At 41.8% G+C, this 23199-nt stretch overlaps 2 protein-coding genes across 2 annotated transcripts in view; one reads left to right on the forward strand and one right to left on the reverse strand.

The window, feature by feature from the left end:
- Positions 1-5931, forward strand: part of IGF1R (insulin like growth factor 1 receptor) — a 166998-nt gene extending 161067 nt beyond the window's left edge. The window contains exon 21 of the mRNA XM_059481994.1: positions 1993-5931. Within this exon, the coding sequence (XP_059337977.1) occupies positions 1993-2359 (367 nt within the window). The 3' untranslated portion in view covers positions 2360-5931. The remainder of the gene's footprint in view (positions 1-1992) is intronic.
- A 4223-nt stretch (positions 5932-10154) lies between these two features.
- PGPEP1L (pyroglutamyl-peptidase I like) lies at positions 10155-20970 on the reverse strand. Its single transcript, XM_059482451.1, has 5 exons — positions 20825-20970; positions 18195-18247; positions 12756-12872; positions 12052-12281; positions 10155-11130 (listed from the first exon to the last, which is right to left on the reverse strand). The coding sequence occupies exons 1-5, from the start codon at positions 20913-20915 to the stop codon at positions 10941-10943; spliced, it is 681 nt and encodes a 226-aa protein (XP_059338434.1). The 5' UTR covers positions 20916-20970; the 3' UTR covers positions 10155-10940.
- Positions 20971-23199: the final 2229 nt, after the last annotated feature.

The following is a 23199-nucleotide window of genomic DNA, read 5'->3' on the forward strand; positions in this document are numbered from 1 at the left end:
CAAGCTTTCCTCACCCTTGTGGGTGAGGGTACGGTGCAGTTTTATAGTCTGGCTCGGCTTTTGCTCTGAAAGGCTTTTCAGACTCAAAAACAAGCAGGAGCTGGGCAGTGTTTGCGTGTCTACGTGCGGTTACAATGCAGCATTGAGTACCCGGGGAGCTCTCCCAGCACAGGCTGGTTTTGCCAGCTCCAGTTGGGTGTCACAAGGCCATTCTCAGGTGGCTGACGTTTGCTCTCGCGGAGCGCTGCCAGTGGAGTCTGGCAGGGATGTTGGGCACTTTAGATGCACTTCAGTGAAGATTGCTTTGGGTTTGGTTGGAGCACTCAGCAGTGTTTGCAGCCCAAACACAGCCACTTGCCCTCTCTGCTGCTTCACGTCAGCTGAGAGCACAGTGGAGGTGCAACAGTATTTCCCAATTTCCTGAGTTTCTGGGCTGGGGTTTTGTTTCAGGCCGGGGCTCCTGAACTCTATCCAGACCCACCATGGGCTGCAGAGCCCAGGCTTCTCCAACTCAGTGTCAGTCCTGTTGGAAGGGTTGTTCTAGAGCAGGGACATTACTCCGGGATGAACTTACTTCCTATACAAAAAGAGAGTGAATTTGTTTTTTTGTTTTTGTCTATTTAGTTTTAAAATAAAATTTTTCCACACTGATGCACAGATCAGGTCAACTGAGGGCACAAGGCAGTGAGAGCTAATGAAAAGATCAAATAGAATTGCTTGTTTGCACTCTGAAAATCTGTGGAAGTTGGAAATATGGTGTTGTTGTTCTCTAGAATTGAAGCTAAAAGTTCAGGTGACCTGGCTTAAGGGAAGGCTGGCAGAGGTGGGAAATAAACCCCAGCAAGCCAAGGGGGTCTGACTGGGGCTGCAGGTCCCAGTGCTGGCAGGTGAGTCAGAGATGTGCATTACCTTAACTGAGAGATCTTTCTTGGCTTTATTTTATTTTTAGATCCATTCTTACTCTAGCACAGAGTAGTAGTTTTGGCCAGCAGTGACTTCCTCACACAGCATGTTCCTCTGAGCACTGTGTACACAGAGGGTTGGCTGGAAGAATTAATGCTAATCTTCCTTTTCTTATTTAAATTTGTCCTATTACTGTGCTGTGTTAACAGAAGACATCCCTATTCCACCTTCACAGACGGTGAAATCCTTTCTTGTGTTATGTTTAAAGCTCAGGGCGATCTCCTGGGAATATCCAATTTTGCTGTGTCATGAAAATGCTGTTTTCATTATGTCTGTATTACAGTTTCATTTTGTGGTTTTGTTTTGCCAGCATGGGACATTGTACAGATCTAATCATGGATGTGCTTAAACAGATGATCTCACACTCTGTAAAATATTAATGCATCCCTGGCCGTAAATGAAAACAACCTAATTTTAAAATAAAAAGATTAGAGAATGTCTTTGAGATTGGCAAATGTCCACTGGGGATTACAGTTAATTTTAATGTAATTTTCTTCTTTCAGGGGAAAAAGGCGGTGCTTTACCTTGTGTGTATTTCCTATTTTAATTTTTTTCCAAGTCAGTATTGATGGGGTGGGATGAGTTGTTTGAAAAAGATACTCCGAGAGGTGGAATCATGTAGCTTATGGCTGAGTAAGCACAGAGTAATTTAGAGGAAAAAGAGAAATACCAAGTCAGAATAAAAGTATGCAGTGGTGTTGGATATCAGGTACCCATGAGACACAAGGTGTGGGAAGAGCAGGAGAGGTGAGGTAGGAGGTGTGGGAGTAAATGGGTGATGAGAGGAAGGTGGAAATGTGACACAGATTGACAGCATGTTGTGAGCTGCAGGGGACCCACCAGGATCATCAGTTCCAACTCTTAAGCAAATGACCAAGTTATGGGTGTTGAGCCCACAACCCTGGGGATCTTGGCCTGTGGAAGTTCTGTCACTTTGCCTTCCCTGGGGGTGGAATGATTCTCTAAAACTGACCCAGTCATGGCTCTGAAGCCCTCAGTAAATGTCTCTCCTGTGTGTTCCCTGCCCAGGTTCGAACTGATGCGCATGTGCTGGCAGTACAACCCCAAAATGAGACCCTCCTTCCTGGAAATCATCGGTAGCATCAAAGATGAGCTGGACCCAGCCTTCAAAGAGGTCTCCTTCTTCTACAGTGAAGAGAACAAGCCTCCGGACACAGAGGAGCTTGACCTGGAGACTGAGAACATGGAGAGCATTCCTTTAGACCCCTCCTCCACCCTGCAGCCCAGTGACAAGCACTCAGGACACAAGGCCGAGAACGGCCCCGGCGTGGTGGTGCTGCGCGCCAGCTTCGAGGAGCGGCAGCCGTACGCGCACATGAACGGCGGCCGCAAGAACGAGCGCGCCCTGCCGCTGCCCCAGTCCTCGGCCTGCTGATCCTCGCGGGAGCGAAACACACACAAACACAGGCATCGGGGGAAGAAAGAAAGAAAATCACAATATATTCAAAAGCCTACTGTACCTCAGTGGATCTTCAGAACTGCCATAGCTGCACTTGGGAGAACCCTTTTTTCAGTAAACAAGTTACCGTCTTTTTCTTTTTTTTTTTTTCAATATGCAAGCAGATGTTTGTTTCAGTCAAGGACTCCAGTCGTGGGGCACACAGTTGGCCTTTTAAAACTCTTAAATGTTAACACTTAATAGCAACAGAAAACTTGAGATCTGATGTCTCTCTCTCCTCTCTTCTCTCTCCTCTTTCTCTTTCTTTCTGTCTCTTTGCTTCATAATGGGAAACATATCTGCGTGCAAGTTCAACCGTACAGCACTTTTATCAGATCAAAGATATTGCAGGCCAGGTGGTTCCCAGTACCCCTGCAAGCACCTGCCTAACACTGTAGGTCTTTATAAAAAAAAACACAAACAAAAAACCACAAACAAACAAAAAAAAACACACACAAAAAAACCCTAAACTAAAAAAGACTGGATTTTTAATGTTGCTCTTTAATCTTTTTAGGAACATGTAAAAGAATAAAAAAGGGCCATCATTCGTCCAAGGCTGTTACCATTTTCAACGCTGCCAAATTTTGCCAAAAAAATGAACTCTTTGTTTTTTGTTTTCGTTTGTTTTTTTGCTTTCTTTTGTGTTTTTTTGTAGTCATGGAAGGAGCACAGTAATCAACTGCTCTGTTCAAAACAGATCCTGACCAATATGTTCTATTCAGTCATGCACTGGTATTTAAAAAAAAAAAAAACTAAAAAAAGTCAAATTGTCTAGATCTTCTTTCAAAACTGGACAAAATGTGATTTTTTTTTTCTTTTCTTGTGATGGAGAAGATAAAAGGGATGGGGTAAAGAACCAGCCCTCCCTCCACCCCTGTCCCCATCCCAGTGAATTCTGGACAAAACTGGCAGTGGTGAGCTAAACAAACACGCGTGCATTTCGTACAAAAAAGTCAACCACCCGCCAAAAATGAGTTATGAAAAAGCTGAGAATGAGCGGCCGAGATCTCCATCGTTGCAGCCTGCCTTCCTTCCCAGGCTTGCAAGGAAAAAACACCTAGGAACATAAATTGGAGAAGACAAAAAAAAGCAGTAACCGGATTCAAGTATACGATGCTTTGTTGACCTTTACTCTTTATTATTAAGACTTCTCGAAGGGTCTTGCAGTTCTATGTTAGACCATGGATCATTTGCATACACATTGTCTTTTGTGTCACTTTTATAACTTTCTTACGGTTCAGATACTCATCTATATGTCTGTACAGAAAAAAGCTGCTATTTTTTTTGTTCTTTATCTTTGTGGATTTAATCTATGAAAACCTTCAGGTCTGCCCTCCTTCCCTTCCCTTCCACTTCAACAAATTTTCTTATGCTTTGTACTATAGTGTGTAACTTTTACTTCCTCCTTCCCAGTAACTGATAACCTTTCATATTATTTGCCATGAACTGTTTAATGCCTTTTTATAAATACATTTCCTCCTTTTTTTTTTTTTTTCATTTTTTTTTAAATTTTATTTTCCTTCCCATTAGTTGTTTTACAACATCTTGGCTGTGTGGGCTACGGGGCTTTGGAGGGGAACGAAGAGAAAGAAGGGACACCCTGCACAGGAACACTCTGGCAGTGCTGGGGTGTGGTGTTTTTAAGCCCCAGTTTTCCTTCCTTCCCACTAACCTCTGCCCAGACAGCACACGAGTCTCTTACAGTGCAAGGCGTGATACAAACTCAGGTCAGAAACAAAAGGTTAACTATTTAGTACATCCTTGTTCAGTGTTTATATTCATTGTTGTACAAGGGTCCTACCCCTCCTGCCCTCCCTGCTTGTTCACACATCCACCCGCCCGTCCCCACACAGACACACACACACACACACACATGTATTCTTTTTGAATTATTAGTTGGGTACAACAGCAGACACCAGGCTTTTGGGACACTGATCCTTAAAAAGATTCTTTTAACCCTTCCACCCTGTGAACGAGAGCTGTGCCAGGTGCAGCTGGCGATGCCAGGCATTCCTAAGGTGGCCATCGATCACCTGGCTCCAGCCAACCCCAGCTCTTCACCTTCCTGATGGGGAAGCCCTCCTGGAGGGCACCTGGGCTGCTTTTCCCAGCCCTGGTGAAGAAAACCACCCCCAGGCAAAGGGCAGCCCCTGTGCCCTTCCCGTGGGGCTGGTGGGAAGCTCAGAGCTGGGGCCGGCGGCTGGGCTGGCAAACAGTGAAGTGTTGGCAGCTATGGAAACCTGTACAAGTCCAAGCTTGTGGCTTAAATCACAGACCAAACCTCAGAACAAAAGAAGACGAGCGAGCTTGTTTGTTCAGTTGCAGAAGCCTTGGTGAGAGGGGAAGGAGGGGCCGTCGGGAAGTCGACACCCGAGGAGTTGCAGCAGTTGCTCATCTTACCTTAGTTCCAGTCTAGGCCTTTGTTTAGCACTGATCCAACCAAACGATGGCAGGAAGAGGTGGTTCTGGGATGGAAATGTTCAAGTGTTTTGAGTAAGAACAATGAGAAAAATTATACTGATTGCTAGTTTTGACTGGAGATTTTTAAAAGTTTGTAGTGCTTTTTGCTTGTGTAGTTTAGGTCCCATTATCTTCTCTTGCCTCTGTCCCATAGTTATTTTTTTCCTTTTTGAAAATGAAAAAGACAAAAAAGTTAATTAAGAAGGTATTCTATGTAGGATTTTTTTATTTATTTTTGTGATATCAGTTTAAATCACTGTAGAGATGCCCCATAATGAATTTAAATACTGAGATAAGGGTTTTAGAGTATGACAGGGGGACAGTTTTTTGATTTTTTTTTTTTCAAACATTTATCTACCTCACTCTTATTTTTTTATATGTGTGTATATAAAAAAAATACATCTCACATTTCTCAGCAGCCAATAAATGCCGTTGATACTGGTAACCTCTCACTCCATATACCACATGCTCTAGGTTCTGGAGGGGAACAGTCACTGCCTGTCACAGAGGGTCACCTCAGAATATTTGCCTCAATTCCAAGGGGTTTCTCCAATTTCTTAAAATCTGTTGTTGTGAGGAGAAATCCAAGAGTTGTGTGATTAGGGTGACCATTCTTTAAGGAAACACAGAGGCTTTTTAATGTGCTGTCACAGCAGCCCTTGGGTCAGCAGCAAAACACTGCGTGTTTGGAGGAGTGGAAATGCAGCTGACCTGATATGGGAGCTTCAAATTGTGAGTATTTCCTGAAATCTGTTACAGAAATCAAATGTTTACAATGTTTCAAGGTCCAGAAGAAATACTAAAGGGAATGTTCTTTCTGTTTGTCCTGTAGAATGGACTAAGTCATTCCTGCCAGTTCTTGCTCAGATGTCACAAGCATCAAAAAGATATTTGATTTGATTTGGCTGAATCAGAACCCAAAAATAAATTGGCTCCTATGGGATGGCATTGCTTTCTTGACCAAAACCTGTCGCTGGCTGCTACATCAAATTTACAGCTTTGGTCTTTGCTGCTTCTGTTTGATGAGAGCACTGATTTTTTTTTTTTTTTTTTTTAAAAACTAACATTGAATTGATTTCTTTTAATGTGCCAGTAAAAAGTCAGTTCCCTTTTCTTCCCCTGTTTATACGCACTATAACTGTGGATTCTGATGGACCAGCCATCAAATTTTAACTGCCCTCTGACAGCGTGTAACTGGTTTACAAGCACACAGGACTAACATGAGCTTGCCATCAGCTTGCTGTGTAATGTTTCCTTTTTTCCAGCTCTGGCAGCTGTTCATGCAGGTGTTGGTTGTGGTATCTGAGTAATGTGGTGCTTGGCTACTTGGAGTTGTACCCAACCTCTTGAATACACAGTGCTGTGGTTAACTACTACAGTTTGTCTTTGGAGGGAGCGTTTCTCCCTAGTCCTGAGAAACCAGCAAAATTGGAAGTTTTCACTATTACTCGTTTGGTTTTCCATGTTTGATGTTCAAGTGACCTTTGGGTGCAGTGGCTGTTCCCCTCCCTTGCACATATTGATTACCACAACTGGAGATCCTCAGATCTTTCAGCTGGCTAGGAGGGTTTTGTTAAAACTGTCCGAGTTTCTGGTTTGTAGAATTGTACGTAGGTGGTTTTACAATGCATTAGGAAGAAACACTAATGACGTAGCATCACAAGAAGCATTTCAAAAAGCACTTCAGTAGAAGACAGCCACGAGGCCTCGTGTCTGTGTGTGATGGCGGTCAGCTCTCCTGGACCAAACCACCTTCATGATACCATTGCATTGTGTTTGCAATTCAAGCTTAATTCCTTTTTTGTTCTGTTTGTTTCCATAGCTTTTTTTGTTGTGTTTTGTGCATTTTGAATAGCTTTATTCACATGGGTTTTTCATGCAGACTTCCCTTGGACAGTAAATCGAGTTGTTTATGCATGTGAACAACTGAGAATTAATGTTGGCTTGATAGAGTCATAATATGGTTTGTAATGTTGTTCTTCCCTGAGACCACTGGCTTGTCTGGTATGGAAAATTTATTTAGAACTTCAGCTATGTTTGAATAAAGTTAAAGTAATCCAGTTTGTTTATAAATTAAACACAAAAGCCCACCCAGCCCTGAAAAGCAGCATTTGAGGAATGGCACCGGGATGTCCCGATGCGGTGGGACAGGAGCTGGCGTCGCCGAGGGGAGCAGGGACTGCAGGGCTCAGCCATGGGTCCCTCCTGAGTGGCACTGCAGAGTGCCCTGGCAGAGGAGCTGGTGTGCTTGCAGGGAGCACAATTGCTGTGCAGACCCAGCCGTGGCACTAAATCAGGTGCTCCTTGGAGGAACAATAAACCAGAGGCAGCAGCCGAGCACGGCGCAAGGTGTGGAGCCGCCCTGTGTGATGCCCCTGCTCCTCCCAGGTGGTGCCAAGTGCTGTGTGGTTCCAGGTGCACTGATGCTCCTCTTGGTCTCCTAAAACAAAGGAAACGAAGCCCAGTTTGCCCAGGATGACTGGTGACCAGAGGGGGATGCTGTCAGGCCCTCTGGGAACTGCTGAGGGCTGTTGGGTTCAATCCAAGTCTAACTGAACAACACTCCTATTGTTGGTGTAACTCCATACATATATATCTATATATACATATATATATATCTGCATATGTATATCTATAATATAGATATATATATATATATTTAAACCCTTTTCATTCCATTAGTACAAGTAACACTTGTTTCCTGTTATTCTTATTTTGTTTGTCAACCGTGTATTCAATCACTGGGCTGAACAACAGTGGAGGAAGGTGCAAGGGATCCACTCCCTACTAACCAGTGATAAAGCCAGATATTGCAACTTAACCCATGAGTAGATGTGCAGACAAGGATTGAAGAATGATGTGTAGAAACAACACAAGTGGCCAGGGGTGCTGAAGATACAGAACTCAAGTAGACAGGAGGGCTTTGAAGGACACCTCATTCAGAGGTGCTGAACAGCCTCTGACATGGAGCAGCTGGGTCAGTCAGCACAGAGGAGTTTGTGGGGAGACACCTGACCACAAAGGATGCAGCAGTGGGGATTTACAGAGACACAGGGCTTGGCAGAAGTTTGAGGTAATATCCCTGAGCTTAATCTGTGGGACAGCAGCAGTGCTCAGGTGTCTCAATTGAGGTTGTTGGTACTTGCAAATGAACCTCTGGACTTTGCAGCTGGAGCAGTAAATTCCTTACCAGGAGTGTGGCAGTGGTTGGTCATCGGCCTGTACGGATCAGTCTCGCCTGCAGCCGGCCTGTTCTGCAAGTACCTTAGGACTTCACTAGTTTGTGTGTGTGCATATGCGTGTGTGCTCATATATATTTTTTTGGGTATGCGTTCTGTTGATTAGTAACCATTAATTAGCATTTTCAATAGGGCTTCAAGTCCAGTAGATTACGGGTAGTCAGTTGACGAAGATCTGGTTTACAAGAACTAACTAAATGTTTCATTGCGTTTTGTAAGTACACAGAATAATTTTATAAAATGTTTGTAGTTTATAAATGCCTAAAATATAATTTAAGGGCACTTTTCTGTGTCTGTGTGTGGGTGTGTCTGTCTGTGATCAGTTTTTCCATGGTACCACTTACTAGTTAGCTTTACAATATGCCAAAAAGGAATCACTGACTTGTCCAGTTCATGGCTTGTCCCTCTCCCCTGTCCCGCCCAAGCTTTGTGACTCAGTATACAACGAGTGAGTAAAGGAGGTGGGAAAATGTTCTGTATCTTCAGTATCCTGGTTTTCCAGAGCCCTCTGGTTGGGGTGGGCTCCTCTTATGTGGTCATTTCACTTTGCTGTCTAGGGCAGTTACCTTCATGGATGACAGGAACCTCACTGGTCAGGGAAGCAGAGCGGGGTTTGCTGCTCCCCAGGCTCCCGGGGCTGCTCAGCACCTGCTGGGAAGGATGCCACTGCATCAGGGAAAGAGGGAAGGTGGCTTTGGTAATTACTATTGAAGAGTTCTTTGCAAATTTCTTATCACTTTTAAATGCTTGTGTAAAGCTGTAGAGCACCATTGGAAGCTTTGTTGAAATGAGCAAGGGAGGGTCCCTATTTATTGTTATTTAAAAATCTTGAAGATCCAACCTCTCTGCTGTGGACAGGGACACCTTTCTCTTCTTCTGTTTTCTGAACCAGTGAGGTTTGAGATGAAAGGATTGGCCAGAGTTTGTCTACCTCTGGGACAAAAAACTAGAAAGTGCTAAGGAATGGATGCAGTTGCAAATACATTTTCCAGTTATTCTTGTTTAAATTTTTTTAAGAGAAAATTAATAACATGGCCAATTTATTACATTAAAAGACTTGCTGTGTATAAATTATTCCTAAAGAAATTCCTGTGTTTATATTAAAATGAATCAGTAGATAAAAAATTTCAAAATGTTTTTGTATATTCTGTTGTAAGAATTTATTCCTGTTATTGCGATATACTCGGGATTCTTTACATTATGAAAAGAAGAAACTTTGTCTATTTTGAATGGCTGAAGCTAAGGCTCCTTTAGTTTCTCTTACTCTGCTTTTTTCTAGTAGTTTCAGTACTACATGATTTAAGTTAAATAAAAGAATTCTGTATGCATTTGTTTGTTTCTGATTTTGTTGCTCTTTATGCAAAGCGAATACAGGTCAGAAAACTCAGAGCAAAGCTGCTCTGGTCTTCCACTGCCCTTTTGGCTGCATCTAATTGAGCTACTCTTAATAGGAGTCAGTACTGCCATTGTTTGATTGAAATCAAAAGCATTTTCATCCAGAGACACAGAGGTTTTGGATCCTTCATGGCTGAGATTTGAGCAGTTTGCACGAGGCGGTTCCTGTGAATAAGGTGAGCATTGTTAGTTATTTATTTACCTGCAGAGCAATCCCCATGTGAGGCATCCAGCCAGCCAGCACCTGGTTTTCAGCTTTCTGTAACACTGGAAAGGACCGGCCAGAAAACCAGCATTGTCTTGGCATTTCCAGTTCCTCAGACTCTTGGCATCAAGGTGTTGACTAAAACAGGGCTCAGTGGTGGCCTGAAGCCCCAGCCTGTGCTGGTGTGTTTGTGCCTTGTCCTCTTTACTGATGGTGCTTGAGGAACAGGCTTTTGTTTCCCTCAGGAAATCCCAGGTGTCCAGATGAAGCTGCTGCTGTGCTGTTCCTGACTGATTTCAACTTGTCCTTGTGTCCTGGCAGCAGGATTTCAGAGGAGAGCGTGGACATTCCCTGTGTGCTGAAGGCAGTGCTGTGACCCTCTGTGGTACCCAGCACGTCTGTGCTCCCATGTTTTACAATTTGGGATCTCCTTTGGTGCCTGTTCTGTAGGGAACCTCACGTGCCCTAACCCTCCCCACAGCACAGTGCTTCAGGATTGCCTCTCTTGGGACAGGTTAGCTCTTGGATTTGCCTTTGGGCTGTGCTCTGTGGAAGGACTGTGGGGTTTTCTCCTTGGGAGAGGCACTGAGAATTTGGGGAAAGTGGCTGTTTTGGGCTGAAACTCAAGTTACCAACAGCATTATAGGTATTATAGATCCTGCTGGTTTCCAGTTTTCTGTGTTCTCTGAAGTCACTCTAAGTCAGAACCCATTGCTGATGTGGAAAGCAGCATCCACAGCAGGTCAGTAAGAGAGAACTGTAAAACTTCCCACACCAGAATCGCCAAGTGTGTTTTGATTTCCCCCATACCCAAATTTTTTGTGGGCTGAACTCTGGACTCAAACAGGGGCTGAAGAGGATCTCTGTTATGTCCATCCCGTGCTGCGTCCTTACAGCTGTGAGCATCCATCTGGGGTCAGCAAGTCTTTATTGATGTTTTTTTCTAACCAACAGAACCAGGATTAAGCATCCTAAAATGTTTTCAATCCAGTTTCACAATTTCTGAAATCTGAACAACTTTATTGTTAGCAATATGAACCACCAATCACTTGGGATTTTTCCCCTCAAGCCCTTTCTAAGAGATGCAAATAACTGGTTGGGTTTTGCAAGGAAATTTCACTGAAAGTAACGTGGGCTATAAAATCCTTTGTGTGTGAGTTTTAAATAATCTTTAAATCTGCTTCATTTCAGAGGTAAGGAATTGCATTCTAAGAAATCCTCATTTTTTCCCTTTGTGATCCATCTCTCTTTGTTGCCCACACTGTTCTAACATTGCTAAGATAATGGTTTGTAATGCTTTTCCTAGAAATTCTGCTGTTACCGACTCAGATAATGGAGGGACGTGGATGAAAGCAGCTCTTCCATTGCCATAATACAGAGAAGTGTAGTAGGTGTAATCACAGATGTACCTGCAATATTAGAACAAAACAAAACCAGGAACCTGAATTAAGGCTCAGTAAACCTTGATTAAATTTAAATATTCTAAGTAGCCAAACCAGATCTGGTTTATGAAATTATTAAGAACATATTTGCTTAGTGAATAAAGGAAATGCTGAAATAAACCAAGTTTGAGAAACAAATGTTGCTTATCTGATGGTTTGGTTTCTCAGACACCCACCCACAAAGAACTTTAAATAAAAAAAAAAATAAAATCACAAGACATTCTTGTGGGGTGGGAAAGGTAACACACCCTACTGGAAATTACAACCATGTAACACAGTTTTTGTCTAAGTTATAAAATCTCTGTCTGAAGAGATTTTTCTGATCATTCCACCTTTTAAAATTCAGGTGCATATCTTGAATTTAAGGGCCAATATTAGCTGATTTTTATTTAAAATAAAATTACTGGTTTGTTTTCCTTTCCAGTGAAGACTACCATAGTAGAAAATTGCTTCAGTGCTACTGGAACACATAATGAGATCACAGGCCTGGTTCTAACAGTACCTGTAATTGCTGTTCTCCAGTGTATCTATTTACATTTTGTATCCCTCCCAGTTGAGAAAAATAGATTAAAATCTGCTACTAGTCTGTATTGCTTTCAGGCTCGCTAAATTGCTGAGGTTTACTGGAGTTGCTCATCACAGGGTGTGCTATGTTGGAACTTGTTTCTTTTGGAATTTACAAATCTATGGAAAAATATCTACTGGCTGTAGCTTTTCATGAAGGCTGCTTTACATAAAATTTAAAATCATCCCAGTTTCATACTTGTGCCCCTCTAAAGAATTTGCTTTGGAGTGATTTTGATTGGAGGAGAGCTCATGGCAAAGATTCTCCAGGGTTAGATGAGCAGATTGAGTTGTTTTTGTGAGCCCCTGATACGCGATGTTTACCTTCCTGCATCTCTGGAAAGGATGATATCAATCCCTTCCACTGAGACGTTTTTCCAGAGAGTCTTCATATTAATTGCAGATTCAATCTTTTCTGGGCCACCTAGCATGCAGCAGGCACCTTCTGGGTGAAAGCCACGAGCATCCCTCTCCTGGTAGCCTTTGTTCTTCCCACACTGCTCCAGGATGATGAGTGCTGTGGTGGACGAAGCCAGCCCAACGTGAACTGTAAGCTGGTTTTTCCCACCAGAGTGAATAATAGGAAATTAAAAATGAGACCTGCTTTTAAAAACATGTGGTGCAAAAGGTCCAAGAAGTATGTGAATTACTGGCTTCAAGGTGGGGAGCCTTGCTCATGTCTAAAGAAAACTTTGGTAAGGTATTATAAATGAGAACCAAATTAGGCTGTAGTTTTTGTTGAGTCTAGTCAGGCCTGCAGAGCAGCAGTACCTTTTTTGCAGTTTGTGGTAGATATTTTCCTTTCCTTTGTTCAGCATCAGTTATGCTGTTTAACTGGCATGGGGTTAAACCAGCATGCTAATTAGTGTGTGCTCCGAATTTCAGCTCCGAATTTCAGCTGGAACCTTGATCACAGTTTCAACAGTCACTTTCCAGAGTTGTTTGATGTTTTGCAATACTCCCTTGGAGATTTTTTTTCATTGTATTCAGGGGAGGGGAGGAGATTGTTTAACTTCATCGTTACCCACCAGTGGCTGAAGAGTTGTCCATATCTTGCAGACTTGCTCCTTTGCTTTTTGGTAAATCACTGGCAGCTGCATGATCCGGAGATCAATGTTTTCACCGAGGCCTCTCTTGGACAGCTCCTGTGTTTACAAAAAAGCCACCAAAGACATGAAGGAGCATTGGATTTCTGACTGATAAACAAACTGGGCTGATTCAACTGAGGAAACACCTGAAAGAGCCACACCTTAGCCCATGGTTCCTGTCGTTGGTCTGCAATGAGATTGGTTTTGTTGTTGCTCCCTCTCTTTTAACTGGAAGAGACTAAAATGTGCTAAACAGTTTCCTAATGTCACATCTATCCGTGTGGAGCCATTGTTGTGTTTTCCAAGGAGATGCTCAGCCTCCAGTGGGTGGGAGGGGTTATTGCTTTGGGACTGGTCCCTGGGGAACCATGAGGCAGCATCTCTCAGAAAAGCTCCACCATTTAGATGCCTATTTGAAAGCATCTAAATAGGCTTTGCTGTAGGTAAGAGCTGTTTCTCTGAAAGATCTGGCAGAAAAACTGCACTGCCAAGAGACAAAACCAAGGAGAATTCACCTTAATCATGACTTTTTCACTCCAGAGATCTGCTGCCTTGACCAGGTTCAGGTAAGCTGTGCTGAAGGTCACTGTCAACATGAGGAAGTCACATTTAGAATGAGTTTAATTTATTTTTTGGTCTAGAATGTTTCTCTAGTAAAAGGTTATGTCACTGAGATGTTACTTCTCTGTCAATTATGTACAATTGAGTTTCCACACAATTTTCCCGAAGAAAAAATTGTGCCCAGAATTGAGGTGAATGGAGCAAGGGCACCCTTCAAAGCAGCAGCTTGGCCAGGTGTGGAAGATGGTCTGGAGAATAAATGTCACATGGAAGTGACTTGCAATGATTTTGTCAGTGGAACAGGGCTAACAAGCCAGGCCTAGGCCTCAGCAGAAGGTAAGCAGCTGCAGCGGCAGGGTGCAGAAGGAATTCATCTGAAGTGGGAAGCTCTGTCCCAGAAAAGCAGAATGGTGGCTGAAAATCCCTGTTCCATTTGGGTAAACCACTCCCAAAGGATGGTACAGGCTAAGTTTTTAAGGGGGCACAGGCAAAGTGGAGGTGTCTGATTGGCCCAGGAGACCTGTAACTATTCAGTGTCATCATCATCTCAGGTTTTTGTTTCTCACTCAGGATACCCCTGCGGATGAGGCCCACAGTTCTGGGAAATCTGCCCTTCACCACTCGCTTCCTATATAAACTGTTCCAATTTTCTTGTCAGCGGAAGCATTGATTAGCTGTGCTCAGTAAACTATTTGACACAAGCAAGGAAACAATGCCTGCAGGGAAGTAAACACATTTGGAGAACAGTGCCAGCCTTTTTTCCTGTGGGCGCTGACAGTCTTTGAGAGCCCATTGCATCATCCTGCTGAAGAATGCTGTACTGTGCCTGAGCCTCCACACAAGAAAACCCCAGCTGGTTCACAATTAGCATTTGCTTTTCCAAAGCATTTTTAATTTTTACATTTAGTGACAGTCTTTCTTTTAAACTATAAGGCTTAGAGGACTCGACTACCCCTAATTTTGGTGCAGAATGTGGAGACCCAAAGGCAGCTGTAATGCTGCTCTCCTCTCGTGCTCTCTGGGTCGAGACATTCTGTTGTCACCAGTTGTCATGGCAGAATCACACAGAAATACTTCTGTGCAGGACCAAACTGAAGCTGGCCATAGCAAATGCCTGAGAATTTTTGTCAAAGGAAGATGGTTCTCTATGTCCTAAGCAATTTCATTGTGTTGTCAATAATGTGTGTTACTGTGTTGTCTAACAATCCCAGCCACGGGCTTACACCCTGTTAGACCAGATGTGTAAACATGGAGCAAAATAAAAAAAGGCTGTTCCTTGTCTCAGCCTTAACCAGAACCAATTTTGCATTAAAGGTGGGAGACTGAAGATGGTTAGAGGGGGGTAACAGCACATGGAAACTCACACTGGTGAGTGAATTCAGTAAACAAGTGCCTGTCTTGTGTAGTTGAAACAGGAAAGGAAATTTCGAAGGAGGAGAAGAGTTTTGGAGGACTGTTTTGTGGGAAAAGTGGTTAGAAAGAAAACATGAAGATTCTTTCTTGGGAAGTTCTTCTAGAAGGGAGAAGAAATCCAGCATTATCAGCTGCTGGCCTTGAGCTATTGTGAGTTGTGGTCATAGTCCTGGTCCACTGGTGTTCTGATCCAACGAGAAGTGATTCGCAGAGCACTGTGCTCAGGTTGGTGCTGGAAGCTCTCCGTGTTGGAAATAGCTAGAACTTCTAGAAAACTCTGGAAAACATCACTGATTTTGCCTGAGTTCTCACTGATTTGGGTTGCTTGGAAGGTTGTTGTGTGTGTTAATTTTGTGAACTGCTCATGCTGGTGCAGAAAGGAAACCAGGAGGTTTCAGTTGGCCCAGCCAGACTGCAAGTACATTGCAAACAAAGGTGTTTTGTGTGGCTGGTTAGTGGGGTTTTGTTTATGTGTTTGGTTTGGGGTTTTGGTTAAGTTGTTGGGTTTTTTTTCTAATCCTGTAGATAACCTTCTTAAAACTTCAGGGATGTCAGAGAGTTCCAACACAGAAATGAAGGCACTAAATAGCAATGTCTTGGTTTCACAGATGATGAAACTAAAGCAGAAGGGGAGAGAGAGAGACAGATTAAATGACAGATTTCCAAAGACCACATGGTCAGTGGCAGGATGAAAAACTGTGCTGGGAGATCTGATCCTCATCTCCTGATAGCAGACATAGTTCCCAGAAGCAGTTGGAAATGTGACCTGTTCTTTGCACTAACAGTTTAATTACTATGAATGTTGTCACTCAACTTACATTTGTGCCCTATTAACTGGGGACTCTGACCTTGATGGTGGAGTGCTCTGAAAGGTCATTTTGCAGCCAAGATGCAGACAGGACATTCTGCAGGAGGAGACACAGCAAAAAGGTTGGACTGGCACAGCTGATCCCATCAGCAGCACCTTGTACAGGAGCTTAAGGAAACAGTGGAGTGTAAGACCAAGTATTGCTCAGAGAAGGGCAGCCATGGTTCTTTGGCCAAGGATCCATTTCAAGAGCATGGAGAGTGAGGTTTTGCTTTGGAATTAGGACACTGGAACTGTTAACTGTATTTTTACAGGATTTCAGAGGCTTTTGGTATGAGGACCCTTCTGGGATGTGAACTTCTAAGGCTGTGTGTATCAGCATTACATCATCACTCAGGGTGCTATCCAGGCTTTTGATAAGCACCTACTTCATTTTGGGGTAATAATTAGGATAGTTCTGGGTAATGCTACAAAGGCATTCAGCCATATGTCCAGTTATATTCAGTAGGTCTGTTCTGGCTGCTCAGCATGTTGCTGAGGATGAATCTGAGTGCACACTTGCATGGTTCACAGCAAAGAGACTTGGCCGGAGGGTTTTATGTCACTCCAGTGATCTATGCAGGTACCGCAAGCCAAGGCAGGATTACTTCCAGATGTAAATACTAAATTTTGCTATCTTTAATATATGTGCATAAGCTTCCTGAAGATCATAGGGCTACTCCCCTGAATGAGGCCAATGGAACAATACTACAAGATTGCTATTTAGTGTGGAGAAGCCTATCGAAATTCAAAGTGCTTCCAGATTTGCAGTAAATTTCTCTGAATTGCCTGAATTAACCACCTTTGCTGGGGAGTAGGAAACCAAAGCAGCATCCCCAGTCTGAATACAAATTAATTCCACATAGAGGGTGCCACATCAGAGGGAAATGGATTTGTTCTCCTCCCTGTACAAGGACTGACATCTGTTTTGCTCGGGAATGCTGTGGCCCTTGTTATGAGTCCCTGGCATGGGCAGCTCATGGCATTGTTACAGAAAACTCATCCCATTGGTGTGTCCTCACGAGGCTGTTTAGATTGCAGATAAAGAATATGCTCTATTTTCAGCCAGAAGAGGATGACCTTGCACCCAAAATTAGAACCAATAGGAATCAGGAAATAATGAGCAAGAACACTGTCAACTGACAAATATTTGTGGTTTAGGGCACATGTCAAGTTGGAGTTAAGATAATTTATGGGTCTCCTGTCATGACTGGGATGTGGAAAGGTATCACAGAAGGATTTTTGTTTCTTGTTAGCCTACAGGGTTAACACCCCTCAAGACCTGGAAGGGGCAATAGATTTATTCTACCAAACACCAAGCTGCACTCAGCATTCTTGACTCAACAAAGCTAGAATAGAAAATATGTATGTTTTGGTGAAATTACTATAGCTTTGGTCTTTGGGAAAACATACTGGCTCTGTTTTTCAATCATCTTGGCTTGAGTGCATTTCAGTTTCAAAACAGATATTCAGTAGCTGTCACCAAAATTTCTACTATGGTTATAGTCCTATAGAGCCATCACCTTTCTGTCATTACTAATACTTTCCTATAGTTGACTTTCTCACTTCATTGTCCAAAAGCATTAAAAATTGTATGGACTAGTTTCAGTCTTCATAATAGAACACAGCCCCCTTGGTTTGATTTACATGTCCTACTTTCCATTTTACCAATATTATCTGTCATTTCTTGTATATTTTGGACCAATGCTCCAATTTAATTTTACTACTTTGACTGTTCCCCCACTAGTTTCAGATTTCATTGTGTAACCTCCTTTCTACCTTGGGATTGCTAAAAACTTATGTGGAAGATCCTCTCACAATAACTCTGTTCATAGGTACCTGATGAGAGTAACTGAACTCCAGGAAAGGCTGCTGTCTGTGACAGGGAGAATGAATCAGCTGATGCTGAAAGCCAGGTATCCAAACCATGTCTTTGTATCCCCCAGCTAAATTTGTTCTGCTACACGGATTTAGGAAACAAGCAGGAATTTTCAAGACTGCATTTGAGATTTATTACTGCTGGTCAAGGTGTATGGAGGAAAAAACCCCTCTGAATGACCTTGTTTTCAATTTAACTGTAGAATTCACTGTCATTTGAAAGTGGAAGCCAAAGCTGAAATGTGAACTCCCACTCAGAGCTGGCAGTATTTAGGTTCTGTGTTCCTGAAGCAGGCAGTAAGAACTCAATAGGCTACACTTGTGTGAGAAGCAAATCACCTCACACAGGATAAAATGAACTGTGATAGGAGAGATGATGGTTTACTACAGACAGACGTAACCTGTGGCACATGCAATAGTTGTAGAAAAGCCACCATAAGAAAAAAAAATTTTTTAAAATGAAGAATAATATTTTAAAGTGCCTAAATGGCACCAAAAATAAAGCAACTAAAATAATATTTCAATGCATTATCCTCTTTGTTCCATGTTGTGTGTCTGCTCCATGAGGCACAATTCTGTTTAATGAGTCATGAAAAGGGAATGGAGAGCATAAGACCAGTTTGTGTTGGGGTGGCTGAAAAATAAAATGCCTCCCTCATTTTTGTCCTTTTTATGCCTACCTTCACTGCTTCCCAGCTAGAATTAACCAGGTATTGTCTGAAGGGACCAAAACCTGAAAAGAAAGAAAGGTGGTTTTAACCTGTGCTTACTCTACAATTGCAGATTAGGTGTTGATGTGTGCACACACATATTGGATTTTTATCTTCCTATTTTTGGTTATGGAGGTTGAATTTTTTAGATAGGATTTAGCTTTAGTAACACTTAAGGGAACAGTATTTTCAATTTGTATATTCACTGATAAAAGAACTAATCCTGCAATCTTCATTCATGTCAAACCTTTCTTATGAGAGAGCCTTAACTGGAGCTGGATAAATGTACCTCCAATAGGACAGATCATGTAAATGATAATTTTGGGGAAGGCTCATCATCCATAGAAATACCACTACTAAAAGTTATGGTATTAAATACTCCTGGGTCACAGTTAATGTATCATTCTTATTGTTAAAGCTCATGAAGATTAAGACATGCATACTTAATGAAAATGTTTGAAAGAGTAAAATTTATTTTAATAGCAAGTAATGAAAACTTAGTTTTCTGTCTGGGAAAATGTGCTTTTTTTGTGATGCTGGGAAAAATGTCTTCACTTTTGCCCCCAGGAAAAGAGAGGAGAAAAGGGGAAAGAACACTTTGACTCCCAAGTATTACATTCAATTTTATGCATCTTTTTTTGTGAAAGGATTTTTTTTAATAAAAAGGGAAAAGACCTAATTTTGAGCAGATGGGCATTTTGTCATTAAAAAGTTTGAAGGAAAACTCCCACCATCTTTATTAATCTCAATTAATGTTCTCAATCCAGAGTGTTGCTAAGTCCTAGATACTGGGTGTCAGGAAAATGATTTTGTGAAATGGTTTTAATGCTATAACTCTTAAATATTTAAAATCCTTAAATGGAAAAGTAAATACTTGACAGCAGATGATTGCTATTTTGCACAGTGAAAGCTACTTGTATGTAGAGACAATTAAGCCTAAATGTAGGCTTGTGACAGCTTAATTAGTGCTGGACTTTAAGCATTTCTTAATTTGTTAATATTTATTTCATAACTGCTCCATCTTTTCTCTTTTATGTTATGAAAAGCTTATATTTTTGACAAGGTTTGAGTTTCTCCTGTGGTGAGGGAACAAAGAAAATGGTGTTCATTTCACATTTCCAGGAAACATAAAACCCCATTATTCCCACTCTGCTTTGAGAGCAAAATTCAGGTGGCACCTGCTCCATTTTGGAGCTGTAATTGTACAAGTTGCTGTACCTGTGTGTGCAGAATTACAGAATTATAATAAAGTTATTAAGTAGCTCACAATGAAACACTTGTGTCAGGGGTGGCCCCAAGAAACTACTGCTTAGGATAAAATTGTTATGAAAAATAACTAATTGTATGAGAATTTTACTGCAATTCCTGCAGCAGTGTGGAGAGGTAACTGCATGAATGTGACTGGGCTCCATATAATAACCTGGGCTCCCTGCCAGCAGGTTTATATTCTGAGCAGGTGAAAATGTGACAGAGACATGCTGTGGAAATCTCTGTAGTAGATTAAAGATGCACATGTGTCTTAACTAGTCTAAAGCTTTTTGACCAAGGAGATTTCTGGACATAAATGGTGATCTAAAGGGAGGAAAAAACTAACAGGGTGCTAAGAAGTGTTCCCAACAAGGGTATGTGCCATAAATATCATAGGAGAGAACCAGACTGTCAGCCTTTTAGGAGGTTAGCAAATACCTCTTGCCCTTTCCTGCACTCCCATCAAGCTCATCTGCAGTTAGGCTGCAGCAAGCCAGACTAGTTCTGCCCATCTTGCAGCTATTAAACAAAAAAAAAAAAAAGACAAGTGTTTAATTGAAAACAGCAAGATGCAAATCTCTTTGATGTAGCTTCACCCTCGTTCCTATATCCTCAGATGACCTGCAGTGGAAAATTATCCAGCAACTCACATGTCAAGATATGTGTAATGATTGCCCTTAGATGAGCCAGTGGCAACAAGAGGAACAGCAAGCAGCAGCATTCCTTAGGAGCTTTAACCTTTTAAAGCTCAGCACTCTCTGAGCTGCTGGTTCTGACTCTGTGATGCTGCACTAGTTGGGGCCAGCAAGAGAAATTCCAAATTTGGTCCCTTGTGCTGCATGTTCAGGCATGTTCCTTTGGTATATTTAAATGGGATGGTTTCGTTTAGCAGTGATGAGGCAGCATCTCCTGTTTAAAACTCCCTTACCTTGCCATGAAACTGAGCCCCTGAAAGTTGCCATGTGCTGCTCTAATTCTGGACACTGACTGTATGACATTGTGATGCAACCTGGTTTTCTTGCTTCAGAGCTTCTTTTGGGTAAGCTTTATCTAATAGTAGCCTGAACTGCCTTGAGCTATGTGGTTTGGATCAGAGAGAATGTCAACAAAGATTAAAACATGGAGAGAATGAACAACAAACCCAACTGGATGGCAGTAAAGAGGGCAGAATGCAGTCTGTTTCCGCTGACATGCATCTGATTTTTCTTAGGAAGGCACAGCAAGTTATTTTCCATTTGGAAATGTTAGTATGACCATTTGCTACTCTTTTTCCCTCCAGGAAACTGTTTATGACAAAGATCAAGCATGCGTGCATACCATCTCTGGCTCAAAGAATGAAATGAAAATCTTACCAGTCACCACCACAGTGTTGGAATTTGAATCCATGATATCTGTGCTCCAGGAGGTGGAATCTTCTTGTCTTTCAGTTCCAAGCATTATCATAATTCAGGTATCTGTAGCAAACTTCATTTGGGGCACCTTTTTTCTTCCAACTCTGATGACTCTGGCTTCACATGACAGGGATGATTTGTGACTCATGTAACTTTTAAAGCAAAAATGATTACGTCTCTATTAAAGATAGAAGTCTGACTGACTGGGACTGCCCCAAACTCTTTCCTCTCCCAGGCATGGAGTATTTAGGAAGAAGAGGAAAAGCTTAAGAAATTTCTTGCAAAATATACAGCAATATTTTTCATCACTTGTTTAAGTGCAAGTAAACAGAAAATTAATTGAATCAGTTTGATTATCTCTGTGTGTATTCTGTTTTTAGCAGTTGTAACTCACTTTAACAGCAAGGAATTACAACTACAAAAAATTAACTGTCCATTTCCACTGTTCTTGGACTTCTCCTTACTAACTAAAGCTCAGAGGTAACTTTGCTGTCCTTCTTCACAGCACTTATCTGACTTACTCCTCTTGATCTTTATCTCAGGCTTGTTATGAAAGAGTCCAAGCACTGTATACTTTTCAAACCAAACACCAACAGGAAAATGTGTGTATTTGCTAACCCAAAACACTTACTCCGTAGTACCCTTTAACAGGCAACATGTTAGAAAATCTCACTCCAACTTGCAAGGTCAGAGGAACTCTGGAAGCTGGGTTGTAGCTTGCTGAAACTGGTGAGTTTAATAGCTGGTCTGTCTTCATTAAAGTGGAGCCCGAGAGCCAATGGGGGGGGGGCCTGAAATCAAAACATATGCACATTGTCACTGCCCAAAACAAAAGCATATGCAAGTTCTCTTGGGAATTATAACTATGTGGGCAGAGGGTTTCACTGGGTCCTGTTTTGAGTAGGAAGTGTGTGTGTGTGTATGTGTGTGTGTGTGTGTGAGAAAGAGAGAGGGAGGGGAGAAATAAGCTAAGAATAGAAAGCCACTATATTATCTCAAGAGAGCTGGTAATTGTGAGACCTTAGGGAAAAAAAAAGAAAAATCCCTGAAGAAATCCCTTGGGTTGGGTGGTGGCTGAATGAGGTTTGGAGCTATGACCTGTGTTTGTCATTTAAATTGTCCTGTGCTGAGACACAAAATGATGTGTGGAGTCTCTTTATTTAAAAGACTCTGATTCCACCATCCACTTCTTCCCCTGACTAACACAACTTGCAGAATTAACTTTTGCTGGCTGCTGGGGCTGAAGGAGCTTCCAATAGAGGAAACTTTCAGAGCTTTCTGCAGCTTTAAATAAGGCAGAATCTGCCACTGGCAGCACTGAATTACTTTTAAAATCCTTCACACTCCTATGTCAAAGACTCTTATCCATTAATTTTTATGCTTGACCAGTCATTAAAACAGTTCCTATAATTCTGAACAGGGCAATGACATACCCGTCTTCTCGTAGTTGTTTTTGATTTGTGCTGTTTTTTTTAAGAAAAAATCAAAGTACAGGGAGGCCTAATGAACAAAGAATTTGTAAAGAATAAGGCAAGATTTAAAGTCTTAATTAATTTCCAGAGTGAGAATGTATATTTTCTTTGGGACCTGAGAGCTGCTTTATACATACATATATATATATGAAGGGTATTGCTTGAATGCTGTAAAATATTAGGTATTTCATGAGATATTCTTCCAGAGGGGAGATGTAAGTCTATTAGTTCCATGCACTCTGTAACAACTGATATGATCTTTTTGGAATGTAGTACTACTTTTAAAAGTTTTTACAGCTGGCAAAAGGGAGTAGAAAAGAAATACAGGGTAGCAAAGATTAATTCACTAAGCCTTTATGAAGAAGCTGATAGAAATTTGTAGTGGGGGGAGAAGTATTGTCTTGAATAGCTAAGTTAGTACCTTTTCTTAAGCAGATGTTTGCTGAATTGGAGGTAAAGATTCTGAGACCTGATTCTGATTCAGTGTTGGTAAATGCTTGTGCAAGTGTGGGAGGAATGCTAGTGGTTTAAGTAAACCAGAATTTGACAGAGACCTCTGAAATTAATTTTTGCACTGATTTAACTGGTTGCTCATATTCCCAAGCTTTCTGTGCATGGCAGTATACTTGGAGGAATAATGCATTTATTGCAGCTGTGCCACACAGTTAAAAAAGAATTGAGAAATTTGAATTAGGCCTTACTCAGAAATTATTCAGAGATGAAATGAAACCTTTTCTTTCCCCTAACATTTCTTCAGTTGAAGTCGAAGCCACTCTTGAAGTTTTTGTTAAAGTATGATTGGAGCTTTAATATTAGCACTCCCATGGGTATCTGTGCCCAAAACAATGGATTTGAGGGTCACTG

Source organism: Ammospiza nelsoni, chromosome 14 (assembly GCF_027579445.1).
Source record: "Ammospiza nelsoni isolate bAmmNel1 chromosome 14, bAmmNel1.pri, whole genome shotgun sequence".
NCBI classification, from domain to species: domain Eukaryota; kingdom Metazoa; phylum Chordata; class Aves; order Passeriformes; family Passerellidae; genus Ammospiza; species Ammospiza nelsoni.